Source organism: Panthera uncia, chromosome E1 (genome assembly GCF_023721935.1).
Source record: "Panthera uncia isolate 11264 chromosome E1, Puncia_PCG_1.0, whole genome shotgun sequence".
NCBI lineage: Eukaryota > Metazoa > Chordata > Mammalia > Carnivora > Felidae > Panthera > Panthera uncia.
Window position 1 is genome coordinate 44,359,084 of NC_064814.1, and position 14,301 is coordinate 44,373,384.

Here is a 14,301-nt window from a genome sequence, read left to right on the forward strand (position 1 = left end):
ACACGTGAAATCATGACCTGAGCCGAAGTCGAATGCTCAATTGACTGAGCCACCCAGGTGCCCCCTATTCTTAAATAATTTAAATAAAAAATCATTAAGAAAGTTTCTTCAGGGGCGCCTGGGTGGCTCAGTCAGTGGAGTGTCCGACTCCAGCTCAGGTCATGATCTCGTGGTCCGTGAGTTCGAGCCCCGTGTCGGGCTCAGTGCTGACAGCTCAGAGCCTGGAGCCTGCTTCAGATTCTGTGTCCCCCCTCTCTCTCTGCCCCTCCCCTGCTCATGCTCTCTCTCTGTCAAAAATAAATATTAAAAAAATTTTTTTTAAAAAAAGAAAGTTTCTTCAAAAACAGAAATTGTTTTTCACATTTAATCCCTAATGTAGCTAGAGCTACTTTTTGTGAATGGTGTGAGATAGGGATCCAGTTTTAACTTGTCCACATGGATACTTGCACCCTTCCTGCGTTTCCATGGTTAGCTCCTTCTTATTCACCCTTTAAGACAGCTTAGATTCATATATTCCAACCACATTGCCACAATACCCTTCAGAACAGTGCTGTCCGATAGAAATACAATGCAAACTACATACGTAATTTAAGATTTTATAGTAGCCACATTAAAAAAGAAATCGGTGAAATTAATTTTAGTAATATATTGCATTTAACCCAATACATATAATCAGTGTAAAAACTACTGAGATACTTTACAGTATTTTTTTTCATACGAAATATCCACAATCTGCTGTGTATATTACACTTATAGGATATCAGACTAGCCACATTTCAAGTGCTCTGTGGCCACATGGTTAGTGACTATTGTACTGGACGGCGGGGTTGTAGAGCCTGCTATCACAGAATGTGCCACGTTATGGTGGAACAATCTGTTCTCGTACCAGCCTCTTACTATTAGCCAGTAAGTTTCTGGAGTGTGGCACTGAGCCTTATTCATCTATATCCTTCTCCTCCTCTGCATACCTAGCCAGCGACTTTGCATAGAGGTACTCAACTTTTTTTGTTGAAAGGCTTGAACTCTGACTGTTGAGAGAGTTTTCTTATATAAAGCTGAACCCATTGGAAAGTTCTACCCAGGGGCTCTAGTTCTGCTCCCTGGAGCCTCACAGGAGGTGATGGTGTTTTCTGGAATTTTCTCTTCCTCCAGCTAAATATTCCAGGGCGTTCCCTGTTCCTTCCCTGATCTCTTCTCTGGAATTTTCTCTTCCTCCAGCTAAATATTCCAGGCGTTCCCCGTTCCTTCCCTGATCTCTTCTCCGGATGACCACTGGGCTCTCAGCCAGCACTCATACCTGCCTGGAAAGCGTTTTGTTACGTTATTTCCCATGTCAGTATTTTAGGTTCACAACCACATTGCAAGGTCCTAAACATCCCAGCTGAGCAGGGCCCAGGTGTTCCCCCATCTAGAGGACGTGTATTGTGCCTAGCAGGTGCCCAGCACACTCTTGGCCTCCCCTCAGGACTAACGGTTCTAGCACAGCCCAGTTCTTCCTCTGGTCAGATATTTCCCCCACTGCCCTTTCGGATCTTTAGAAATCACAGAATTCCAGGGCTGAAAAAGCAGAGACATCCCAGTTCCATTTCTCCATTTTTCAGCCAAGGCAAGGCAGGAGCTGGGAGAGTTGTCTTGCCCCAAATCCCAGCTAGTGCCAGAGCCAAGGACCAGGAAAAACCTAGAGTCCTAGCACTGGGCAGGGTTGTTTTTTTTTTTTTTTCCCCTCTCTGCTCCAGCCTGCCTCCCGGGCCTCCTCCTGCAAGTCTCTTCCTTCCTCAGGCCTGTCTCCCACCCGAGTTGGCCAGGGTGCCCTCTGGGGGTGGGACCGCAGGCAGGAGGAAGGCCAGGGTCCCAGAGGACGGTCTGGTGGAGTCGGTGTGGGAATGTGTGTGTGCGTGTTGGGGGTGTGTGGTGGAAGGGCAGCAGTGGGTTAAAGTTAACACCAGGCAGTGATGCAATCACAGAATCCAAACTGAGTGCAGGTCGCTTTAAGAAAGGAGTAGCTGTAATCTGAAGCTTGCTGGGCGCTGGGTCGGGAGGCGGCTGCAATAGCTCTTGTGCTTGCTGGAGCCCCTCGGTGTGCAGAGGCTGGCACGGAGCTGCGGTGCACCCACAGGTAAAGCAGCTCCCTGGCTGGTGCGAGTGTCAGGGGAAGACTGGAGAGGCTCCCCGGGGTTGAGACAGGCAGGGAGCAGAAAAGAGGGGTGCGAGGGAGAGGAGGTGGGGAGCCAAGAGCTCCAGCAGCTTGGGCACCGGGGTGAGAGGATAAGAGAGGGCAGAGGGGGTTGGGGGCAGAAGGCCAGGGCCCAGTTATCCCCAAACCCTACTGCACCACTGGAAGAAGAGGCTGGAAAGACTTTTGAATGAAGTGGGTGGGAAGCAATGGAGGAGGGCGGTAGTGGGAAGAAACAGGGCTCAGCTGCTGGGCCGGGTCTGAGCAGCACCTCCAAGGGGCTCCGCAGACCTAAGGGAAGGGGGCTGTCCCGGAGCACTGCTCCCCCCAGGGTTTTTACGGGGCGCCCCCCCCCCCCCCCCCTCGAGCCCAGCCTTGGCTTGGGCTCAGCTCCCTGCTGCTTTTTCAAAATCAATTGGTGCCGATTTCAGAGGCAACTTCCTACACTGCCAAGCAGCTGACCTGTTGAGCCCTACAGAAGACTGGGACGAGGGACGGCTGGGTCCTTCTATCCAGTCGCCATCCTTCCTCTTTGGCCAAATTAGCTTCCAGTAAAGGCTGGGATGGGAGACCAGTGGGGCTTTGGCCTCTCGCAAACAATGACCACTCTTTAGTCCAGCCAGCGTATGGGGTCTGGAGAGATTGGCTGCCCGCATCCTTTCTGCTCCCTGGGGTACACCACAGCAAGGAGCGGGTCTGGGCCAAACAAAAGCCGCAGGCTTCCCAGAAATCCCATCACTGTCTGGCCCATGCCTGTCACCAGGAGTTCAGGGTGGGAGGGGAAGGGGGCCAGACAGTTCTGCTTCTAGGGCTGGCCCTTTTGGGGCGTGGGGAGGTGAAACTCATGGGCACTGTGGCCCCACTCATTCAGGCTCCCAGGCTTCAGAAGGAAGGCTTCCCGGGGACTGGCAGGGTCCCCATGGGTGGAATGGGCCTGGAGGGGACCCTCGGAACCTCTCTCCCAGGAGAGAGGGTGGTGCCCTTCCCTGTGCTGCCCAGGAGGTCCACTGCCATGTGGCTTTAGGCTGTGTGGTGCTGGAAGGAGGAGGGATGGTGTTTGTCTCACAGCTGGATTTAATCTGAAACACATGTATTGGCTCAAATTTATCCTCCCAGCTTGAAGGCAAGATCACAAAATCCCAGTTCCTTGTGTCTCTTGATTTGAGTAAATGTGGCAGCAAGGAAGGCCTGACCTTGGCCCAACGGGGAGCGTATCTACCTCCTCCCCATGCCCTCCCCTTCCTGGTATGACAGGAGTCTGGCTTGGATACTGCCCTTTGGACAGGATGGCATCATTGTCCCTGTGCCCCTGGCCAGGCAGCGGCTGCCTGCCCTCAGCCCACAGAACAATCACCTTGGAGAGGGCAGTGAGTGGGCTCAGAGGGCCCCCCAACCCCACCCAGACTCTTTCTCCCTGCTCTCTCAGTGCCCTTGTAGGGGGCTCTCAATAATCTCTCCTCTTCCCTCATCCCCAGGGCTTGAGATAGAAGATTCAGAGGTGGGGCGCCTGGGTGGCGCAGTCGGTTAAGCGTCCGACTTCAGCCAGGTCACGATCTCGCGGTCCCGTGAGTTCGAGCCCCGCGTCAGGCTCTGGGCTGATGGCTCGGAGCCTGGAGCCTGTTTCCGATTCTGTGTCTCCCTCTCTCTCTGCCCCTCCCCCGTTCATGCTCTGTCTCTCTCTGTCCCAAAAATAAATAAAAAACGTTGAAAAAAAAAAATTAAGAAGATTCAGAGGTGCCATTAATAGTACATGTCCCAGCGACTGGCTCTGGGCCAGCTGAGGACCCATGTGCCTTTCACTGCCAGGGTCCCTCACTTCTCTTCAGCCCACCCACATGGGGACAGTGATCACATGACTCCGGGGCTTAGGCTGACTCTGTAGGTACTCCTGTGGGGAAGGTCTGACCTTCAAGTGCATTTGAACTGTAAACTTAGCTTCCTTAGACACTATGCCAGGATGCCCCCCACCTCCCCCGGCCAGAGGGACTAGAGCTAACGGCTTATCCTTTAGCCTTGCTGCCTGTGAATCTCCTGGAATTTTGGGTCTCTGATAAACCAGTCTGCTGAGGCTCAGGCGAGAAGGTTTTGCCAGCTCTGGGGTGGGGCTGGCGGGTGGAGAGAGCAGCTGTGAGCCTGGATGGTGTTAAAGGTTTCAATCTGGTACCACGGAAAGCTTTTCCTGTTGCCTCAACGGAAGATTTCTCCCTGAGCGCCAGCCGCAGCTGTATAGGAGGGCAGCTGGCTGAGAACGAGGGTCTGTGGGGCTCACCCTGGGATGCAGCTCCCTATCAGAGTTTGGGAAGACAGCCAGGCTCGCTCCCACCCGCAGTCCAGCCATGAGCTGGGCAGACTCTGGAGGCGGCGTCTTTCATTGCTTTTCATCTCTACGGTGTTGTCTGGTGGATTATCTGGCTTGATTCTAAGGACTTTGGCCAAAAATCACACACCGCACTCCCGACTTTCCTATTTGTTCTGAGAAGTCAGGAAAGTATGTGTGTTGTGCGTGTGGGAGGGTATTTCTGGGTATATGAGAGGATGACAAGGAAAGTGCTCAAGACCCTTGGCCTGTGCATGTGTCAGGGAGGTGAGGGGCAGGGAAGGCAGATTATAAATGGTTGACTTGGCAGTGTGGACAGAGGGAGGTCACAGACCAACCAAAGGTCCTAGCTTCTGAGGCCTTCCCCCACTTTTTATTTTTTATTAAAATTTTTTTTTAATGTTTATTTATTTTTGAGAGAGAGACCCAGACAGAGAGTGCAAGGGGAAGGGGCAGAGAGAGAGGGAGACACAGAATCTGAAGCAAGCTCCAGACTCCGAGCGGTCAGCACAGAGCCCGACGCAGGGCTTGAAACCATAAACGGTGAGATCATGACCTGAGCTGAAGTCGGACACCTAACCAACTGAGCCACCCAGGCGCCCCCCTTCTCCCACTTTTTAAAGAGGGCCTCTTAGAAGATCCTACCTGTGAAGCCCCCTTAGCTGCCTTCCGCCCCTCCCACCCCACACCCAGACTCCCAGGGGTGAGCTCACGGATGCAGCAAGTGCAGGAGGGTGAGGGATGGTGGCACGCATACAGCTCTGGACCCAGATTTCCCGTTCCCCTCATGGTCCAGGGGCCAGAGAGAGTGGGTCCAGGGGAGGCCACTGCTGGGGAGGTGAATGGACTTGGGGGGCCCTACTAAGAAACCGGTTGTTTAACCTGAAGCAAAGAAAGCCCTGAGGGTGTAAGAGCTATTTTTGAGCTGGTGGCTGGAAGAGGACCTGTCTCCCTAGGATGAAGGGGCGCCCTGGGGTTCCAGGTGTAGGGAGACCCACTTCAGCTCAGGGATTGCTGGAGAGCTCACCTGCCTTTGCCCTGTTCAGGTCTATGGAGACATTATCCAATTTAATCATCATCACAATAGGTAAGAACTATTTGATCTCCATTTCACAAGAGAAGACACTGTGATTTAGAGAGGTGTTAAGACAAACTGAGATTTGTACCCAGCTGTCTGACCCTAGGGCCAGTGCTCCTAACTAGGAGACTAAGAGCTCTCAACAGAGAACTGGGAAGGGAATGAGTCCCTTATGCGGCCACGGGTTCTAGACCAGAGGAATTCAAGGGGAGAGTCTGAGAACTTCCCTGGGGAAAGCAGGGGCTCAACCAGATGCCTCCATTCTCTGTATTCTGTCATTCTACATATGGGACCTCGGTTCTGCTCCCTTCTGACATTACCCCAAATCCTATGTAATGAGCTGGCCGGGTGCCTCCAGGGAAATGCCTTGCTGTGCATTTGTGCTAAGCCATATCCACACAGAGGGGCCCACGACTCCATCTCCATGGCCCTGGAGCTTTGGGTCCAAAGGTAGGTCTCCTGACACAGCGGAGGAAAGCGCAGGTTCACCCTGGGACGGCAGGTAGGCTGTGAGGCAGGTGGAGGAGAGGGGAGGTGATGAGAGGGAGGGACCGTCAGGTTGAGGGGCCACTTCCAGCCTGGGGAAGTCAGAGGCGAGGTGGCTGGTCCTATCGAGCTCCTGGTCCCTGTCCAGGGTGGCTGGTGGAGCAGGGCAGTGGGTGAGGGAAACAGCTCACTGCCCCTTGCTTTCTTGCAGGCCCCGGGATGCAGGCCCTCATGCTACTCCTCTGGGCTGGAGCCCTCCTCGGGCCAGGCAGCTGCCAGGACAACGCGGGCAGCCTGGAGGTCAGTGGGGGTGGGGTGAGGTGGGGACGTCAGCAATCCCAGCCCCTCCTTAGCAGGCAGCATGGGAGACGGGACAGACACCCAGGTTCTAGGCCAGGCTCTGGCCTTTACATATAGACATCAGCAACACAGACAGAAAGCATCTTGCCCTGCCTTTCAGAGAACCTAGCGGAGACAGAAATAAGATCCCAGAAGGCGAAAGGTGAAGGCAGTCTAACAAACCCCAGGGACCAGGGTGGTCCCTTTGGTGAAGGCCTTTTCTCGTTACCTTGTGGGACTGTGGGTCTCACTGACTGGGTGAGTTCCTGGATATTTGTGCAGATACCGACCAGGGTGCGGCAGAGATATGAGTGTGGAAGGCCTGAGACTGCAAAGGCAGATGCTGAGAAGCTAATACTGCGTGACAGTGAGGGACCAGGGCTGCACGGGCATAATGACCGAAGCCCTGGACTTCATTGTGAGTTCTGAGTTTGAGTTCTGGCTCTACCTCTCATTTAGCTTGGTTACCTTGTTCGTTCGTTTGTTCTTTCTTTCTCTCTAAAATTTTTTTTTAATATTTATTTGTTTTTGGGAGACAGAATGCAAGCAGGGGAGGGGCAGAGAGAGAGGGAGACACAGAATCCAAAGCAGGCTCCAAGCTCTGAGCTGTCGGCACAGAGCCCGACGTGGGGCTCGAACCCGTGAAGCACGGCATCATGACCTCACTGAAATCAGACGCTTAACCCACTGAGCCTCCCAGGTGCCCCTAGCTTGGTTACCTTAGACAAGTCACTGTCACCTGAGTCTGTCTCTTTCTTATTGATAAAGTGGGTTTAAAAACACCTACCCTTACAGGGCCATTGTGGTCAGTCACTCACTTTCTACCTACTGAATACCTGCTCTGTAGGGGCTGGGGATGGGCGGAAACATCAAAGACTCAGTTCTTGCCTTCAAGGCACTCGGTCTTTTGAGGCATGGAATACATCAATAAGCAAGAAATAAAGTACCTCAAACGAAAAGAACTAGCACAGAGCCCAGTACATGGTAGGTGGTTCATATGTAAGTGGTAGCTGACTCTGTAAAAAGTTCAGAAAACCAAAAAGCGCCTTCACTTTGGGGCAACGAGGGAAAGTCTGTGGTGGAGGAGATGATATGTGATCAAGGCCGTGAAAGGCAAGGAGGGTCCAGGTAGAGACCTGGGAGCAGTAAGCAAGGGGGGGACAGACAGGTAGCTTTTGCTCTGGCCTGAGAACAGAGTTCCTTGGAAGGCAGGAGGCTCTTCTTTCTCTCTTTTTTAAAATTATTATAGGCCTGAGGCTCACAGGTCACCAGTGTTTATATGTGGTCAACTGATTTCCATTTGGCGCTGTCTGTCCCCAGCAGAGAGCTCCTGCATGATCAGGGAGCACAGACACATTCCAAAGTTAGGCTACATGAACGGTCCTCAGGCGGGATGGCTGTAAGGGGCCAGAATGACAATCCCACTCAAAGCAACGAGACCAGTCATCCACGGCTCATCTCTAATGGCCCTTTTTACTCAAATCCAGGACTCCCCAGCTCCTGACACCACAGGGGTGCCGGTGGAGGAGGAGGACCCCTTCTTCAAGGTCCCCGTGAACAAGCTGGCAGCGGCCATCTCCAACTTCGGCTATGATCTGTACCGTGTGAGGTCCAGCCTGAGCCCCACTGCCAATGTGCTGCTGTCTCCACTCAGCGTGGCCACTGCTCTCTCTGCCCTGTCACTGGGTGAGTTCTCAGACGCAGACGGCCCCAGAATCCTCTGCGTGTACATGCCTAAGTCCTAGAGACTCTTCCCCTCAGGAAGGGGCGAAGAGGTGCTCGAGAGACTGGCCCCGCTGGGGTCCCCTGCATGTGCACGTACAATCCCTGCCTCGCTCCCCGGAGGCGCTGAGCACTGCTGACTCAGGGGTGAGGCCTCGGGACCACTCATAGACAGGGTGACTTCAACACTCATTCATTCCTTCAAGAAGCTTCTGCATACCAGCCGTCCGGCTAGATTATGGGGGTTCAACCGCACACAAGCAGGCGTGGTCTCTGCCCGCCCTCGGCTCACAGCTGAGTTCATATTAGCTGAGCTAATGAGTCTCTCTTAGCTAAGACTAATAAACAGGTAACCACAAAACGTTCTGGTAACAGCTGTGATGGAGATGCACAGGGGCTTGTACCCCTCAGTCCTACCCTTATTGCGCTCTCTAGGCCTGATGACCTTAGCCTGCATTAGAAAAAAACATTTTTCTTCCATTGCCTTCAAATTTCTTGCCAGTCTAAGATGTTTCCAGTATGAGCAGTAAAAGACTAGAGTGTGGTGGCCTGTCCTGGGATCTGGCCTGATCTGGGCCCCGGTGGGCAGTTAGTGAGGCTCCCACCCATGTCTCTCTGGCAGGAGCAGAACAGAGGACAGAATCCACCATTCACCGGGCTCTCTACTATGACCTGATCAGCAACCCGGACATCCACGGCACCTATAAGGAGCTCCTTGCTGCCGTCACTGCCCCCCAGAAGAACTTCAAGAGTGCTTCCCGGATCATCTTTGAGAGGAGTGAGTCACCTTGCTAGCTAGGGATGCCCGAGGAATATGGAGCTCTCTCCTCCACATGGGGGCTTCATTCTAAACACCAGATCACATCTGCCGAGGCTGGTCCTGGCACTGGTGGGCAGGAAGGGGCCCGTGAGCTCAAAGAGGATCAGAAAGAGGAAGTGGCCTGAGGGAGACAGCGGGAGGGTTGGGGGAGGGCGGTAACGCAAAGAGAAATGGCAATGAGAGAAATTCGTTGTTCCCTGTCCAGCGCCTGGGGAAGCTGGCACAAAGTCCCGGCAAGTCACGGGAAGTCACTAGGCAGGAAGTTGGGGCCTGCTGAGTGGTAAACCAGAACCTGAGCCTGGCATGCTCTCAAACAGCGGATGCCGGTTAGCTCTCAGAGCACATTCTCTCTCCATGTCTCCCCAGAGCTGCGGATAAAATCCAGCTTTGTCGCGCCACTGGAAAAGTCCTACGGCACCAGGCCCAGAATCCTGACCGGCAACTCTCGCTTGGACCTTCAGGAAGTTAACAACTGGGTGCAGGCCCAGATGAAAGGGAAAATTGCTAGGTCCACACGGGAGATACCCAGTGAAATCAGCATTCTCCTTCTCGGTGTGGCTTACTTCAAGGGTGAGGGCTCCTCCACCTCTCGTTTGGCCAAGGGTGGATGGTGGGTGTCCGAGGGGCTGGGGAAGGGCGGGACGTCAGAGATGGAGCTCAGCATGAACCCAGAGGCGAACAGCCAGAGGATGACCCGGGAAACACCCTTGCCTGAGAGCTCTGTGCTCGTCACCTAATCCCAGGCAAATGTGGGGAGTGCCTACAAAGCGAAGAGGCTTATGCAGAAAGACGAGCCCAGACAAGAGAGCGCTACCACTCTTGTGCCTGTTTGGGGCAGGCACCGTTAGATTTGGGCTGGAGTCACAGGAGGGTCAAAGCCCAGCTCGGCCTTTCCCGGCTGCAGAGCCCTGCGCAGGCCTCACAGCCTTCCCGGGCCTATTCCCTCACCTCTAACATGCGATGACACACGTCAGAGGCCCTCTGTCTGTATCGTCTCCTATCTTCACATCGACCAGTGCACTGTGCCCAGGACACGGCAAGTATTCGACAAACCGTTGTTCGCCATGCGAGGCTGGCCCCATTCAGATAAGACTTGGGTGGGATTTGGACAACCTCCGATGCTTTACAACCAACTCTCGGGCAGTAGCAACAGTGGACCCCTAACCTTGAGAAAAGCCCTCCTTGAAGCACTGATCTCCAGAAGGTCACATCAGACTAAGGGAGCTTGGTTATCACATCGCTGTACTGGCAAGTGCCTTCACCCCTCTGGGCTTCGGCGCTTTTTCAGATGTGAGGGGGTGATGCTGAGGTCCCTTACAGCTCTGACCTCCTTCGATGCTGTCTCCCAGACACCTCACTGCAGAAGTATATACCAGTTTACTTTTCCCCCTGGGCTATCACAGGAGGATATTATTGTATAATCCAGACCATCAAATCACTAAAATCAATGTATTTCCTTCCTCCTGAGTCTATATACGGAAGGTGTTCAGATCCTAGACATATTGTGGTCCAGCCTGCACATTCTGGAGCGGTTGCTTTAGCCAGGCAGCTTCCCACAATATGCTCTGGTCTCACACCATGGTCCCAATGCCTGTCTGGTCTCCCGGGGCTCAGGGCACCCCATTTGTCTCATTCCAGGGCAGTGGGTAACAAAGTTTGACCCCAGAAAGACTTCCCTTGAAGATTTCCATTTGGATGAGGAGAGGACCGTGAGAGTCCCCATGATGTCAGACCCCAAGGCCATTTTACGCTACGGCTTGGACTCTGATCTCAGTTGCAAGGTCTGTAGGGGGTAGGGTGAGTGGTGGGTGCCGGGGGGACCGAGACAGGCAGGATGGTATAGTGGAAATAAGATGACCTTTGAGATGTGATAGCTGTCTAAGTTCTGTGGGACTTTCAGCAAGTCAACAGCTTCTCTGAGCCTTTCTTCTTAAAATGAAGAAGGACAGGTATTGAAACTTATCCTCTCAGGGTTTGTTGTAAGGTTGAATAGATAATGGGAGGGCCGCCTGGCTGACTCAGTAGGTAAAGCTGTCGACTCTTGATCTCAGGGTCGTGAGTTGAGCCTCACGTTGGGCATGGAGTCTACTTTAAAAAAAAAAAAAAAAAAAAGAGAAGATAATGTGAAATGGGCCAAGAGTGGACAACTCAAATGTTGGTGTTTTCTTGTCTTTTTCCTCCCATCTTCCTCTCTCTTTCTCCTTTCCTCTCTTTGGGGAGATCTTTTATTTCTAGAATTCAAAGCAAAACTTTAAAAAACTGTCACAAACTCAGGCGCCTGGGTGGCTCAGTTGGTTAAGTGCCCCACTTCAGCTCAGGTCATGATCTTGCACCCTGTTGAGTTTGAGCCCCGCATCGAGCTCTGTGCTGACGGCTCAGAGCCTGGAGCCTGCTTCAGATTCTCTCCCTCTACCCCTTCCGTGCTCTCTCTCTCTCTCTCAAAAGTAACTAAACATTAAAAAATTAAAAAACAAACTGCCACAAACTCTGAATTGCTGGCATTCTAAATCTTTCACATATACCAGACATCTTTTAATTCTAAATCAGTAGTTCTTAAACCTTTTTCTTTGGGTATCTGACAGAACGCCCAAAACACTGGAGAGAAAAGCCACGTATACCCATGCACACATTTCTGTATGTGGTTTCAGGGGCTGTTAGGACTCCTGATGCTGTTTGTCCCATGGACCTTAGGTTCACAACCTCTGCTCAAAAGACTCATTTTATTACTGCTTCTGTGTTGCTGTGCTCAACGCCCCCACCTTCTAGTCCAGGGCTCTGTACATAACAGATGATCAGTAACTATTGGCAGACAATCCTCAGGAGAAAATACGGACCTGGGATTCAATCCTAGCTCCTTAGAACCACAGGAGAAAATTCTTTCAGCACATAACTTTAGTTGGTATTAGGCTGAGGTAAGAAAAGACAAGAGTCTACTCTTTGGAAGGAACCAGAGTAGATATCTTGCTGCCAGAAAGCAGTGGCCTAGAGGGACAGTTGTTAAATAGATTAGGGGCTGGGGAAGGCATGGCCAGGGACCCAAACAGGAGAGGAGAAGGCAGCCTGGAGTGTGTGTCTAGCCCTGGGCTCTTGGGCTCCAAAGCACTAACCCCTGTGCTCCTTCTCTGTTGTTGCAGATTGCCCAGCTGCCCTTGACCGGCAGCATGAGCATCATCTTTTTCCTGCCTTTGAAAGTAACCCAGAACCTGACCATGATAGAAGAGAGCCTCACCTCCGAATTCATTCATGACATAGACCGAGAGCTGAAGACTATTCAAGCCGTCCTGACCATCCCCAAGCTGAAGCTGAGTTATGAAGGCGAAGTCACTAAGTCCCTGCAGGAGATGAGTATGTCTGCAAGACCCCCTTGCTCTTGGGGTGCATGGGGTTGAGCCTTGGAGCCTTCCACCTTGATAAGCAGAACTCAAGGGCTCCATGGCCCTTGAGTAGGGAAGCCAGGGATGACTGGGGAAGACTGAACTGCCTTCCTTATCAGACACATTCCTCAGCCCCAGAAGCATGCATCTTTTAATAGAACACTGCGTCTCAAGACAGGTCTGTTGAGCTGGTTTCTAATCTTTTTTTTTTTTTTTTTTTTTGGTGCCGAAACCCGGGATTGGTTTCTAATCTTAAACTCGCTTGCTGTGTGCTCTTGGGCAAGTCACTTACTCCCTACCCAGCCCAGAGGTCTGTGTACATACCTCACAGAATGTCCAAAGCGGTGTTCTACTCCCAGCTTGCCTGCCTTCTTGAGAATCAGGACTTAAGAATCAGGAGCATATTCTTCCTCGGGGTGTTGGGTAAGGCAGGGTTTTAACGGAAATCTCTCTCAATCTCTGCAGAACTACAATCCTTGTTTGATTCGCCAGACTTTACCAAGATCACAGGCAAACCTATTAAACTTACTCAAGTGGAACATCGAGGTGGCTTCGAGTGGAATGAGGATGGGGCCAGCACTGCCCCCAGCACAGGGCTCCAGCCTGCCCGCCTCACCTTTCCCCTGGACTATCACCTTAACCAACCTTTCATTTTCGTACTGAGAGACACAGACACAGGGGCCCTTCTCTTCATAGGCAAAATTCTGGACCCCAGGGGCATTTAATGCTCCAGTTTCAAGTTCAAATATCGCAGAAGAAGAAAAGCCTAGGGGGTGGCTGATTACATATTACACGAAGGCTGCCCCTATCATGTTTCAATGTATACTTTGCAATAAACGTGCTTTATCCGTAACTATTGTTGCCCTGTTCCTCCTATTTTGAGCTATGTTAAGTTTAATATTAAGATAAATAGCCCTTTAGTAATTTTCTGGTACTATAGTTATAGCCTGGGTCTGTCTAAACTCTGCAGAAAGTCACCATTAAAAAAAATTTTTTTTTTTTAATGTTTACTTATTTTTGAGAGAAAGAGAGAGCAAGCAAGCAGGGGAGGTGCAGAGAGAGAGGGAGACACAGAATCCAAAGAGGCTCCAGGCTCTGAGCTGTCAGCACAGAGCCCAATGCAGGGCTCAAACCCATGAATCATGAGATCATGACCTGAGCCGAAGTCGAACGCCTAACTGACTGGGCCACCCAGGCGCCCCAGAAGTCACAGTTTATAAGAGTATAACTTATACTCAGTGGGGCATGCTCTTAAATAAACCAAACTTTAGGTTTTAATGCAAACACAGATAGTCCCCAGTCAAGCTAGTATCACCTGACAACACAGGATAACACAGACAGATAAGGGAGGTAATTTGTAACTTCAGGAAATATTTCATAAAGCATTTAAAGAGAGCTCCCAAGTACACCTAAAATGGGACCTGATATGTGAAAAATTCTAAATGTATTCTTTTTCGGGGAGTATGTCTATTTTACACAGTATAACAGGACCTTTTTTTAGGAACATGAGACATGTCAAGTGTTTGGAACAGAATACAGAACTGTCTTCAGGACTAAATTTTCAAGAAGAAAAATTTATCTCTATGAAACAAACAAACAAACAAACAAACAACAACAAAAACCTAACTGGCCACTGTCTTGCCACAGTGAATTAGTAGAAAGAATTTGGATAAATGAGATTCTGCCCGACCTTCATTCAAATGTTTGAATGCAAACTGTGTTCTAAACACTCAGTTTCCTGGGGTGCCTGGGTGGCTCAATTAGTTAAGTGTCCAACTTCAGCTTAGGTCACGATCTCATGGTTCATGAGTTCAAGACCTGCATCGGGCTCTGTGCTGACAGCTCAGAGGCTGGAGCCTGCTTCAGATTCTGTGTCTCCCTCTCTCTCTGCCTCTTGCCCACTCATGTTCTGTCTCTCTCTCTCTCTAAAATAAATAAACATTAAAAAAATTAAAAAAAAATTTAAACACTCAGCTTCCTGAAAAGCTACTG

At 51.3% G+C, this 14,301-nt stretch overlaps 2 protein-coding genes across 2 annotated transcripts in view; one reads left to right on the forward strand and one right to left on the reverse strand.

The window, feature by feature from the left end:
* Positions 1-14,301, reverse strand: part of SMYD4 (SET and MYND domain containing 4) — a 70,995-nt gene that overhangs the window by 8,841 nt on the left and 47,853 nt on the right. The window lies entirely within an intron of this gene.
* Positions 2,008-13,162, forward strand: SERPINF1 (serpin family F member 1). The gene is made up of 8 exons (XM_049636755.1): positions 2,008-2,116; positions 6,266-6,354; positions 7,881-8,079; positions 8,738-8,893; positions 9,302-9,505; positions 10,574-10,716; positions 12,070-12,280; positions 12,775-13,162. The coding sequence occupies exons 2-8, from the start codon at positions 6,274-6,276 to the stop codon at positions 13,032-13,034; spliced, it is 1,254 nt and encodes a 417-aa protein (XP_049492712.1). The 5' UTR covers positions 2,008-2,116; positions 6,266-6,273; the 3' UTR covers positions 13,035-13,162.

What these genes read in the sequence shown, in the direction of transcription:
- SERPINF1 (XM_049636755.1), top strand. Translation starts at nt 6,274, where the DNA reads ATGCAGGCCCTCATGCTACTCCTCTGGGCTGGAGCCCTCCTCGGGCCA. An exon ending in TCTCTCTGCCCTGTCACTGG is followed by an intron (nt 8,080 to 8,737) that starts GTGAGTTCTCAG and finishes TCTCTCTGGCAG; the next exon opens with GAGCAGAACAGAGGACAGAA. An exon ending in CGGTGTGGCTTACTTCAAGG is followed by an intron (nt 9,506 to 10,573) that starts GTGAGGGCTCCT and finishes GTCTCATTCCAG; the next exon opens with GGCAGTGGGTAACAAAGTTT.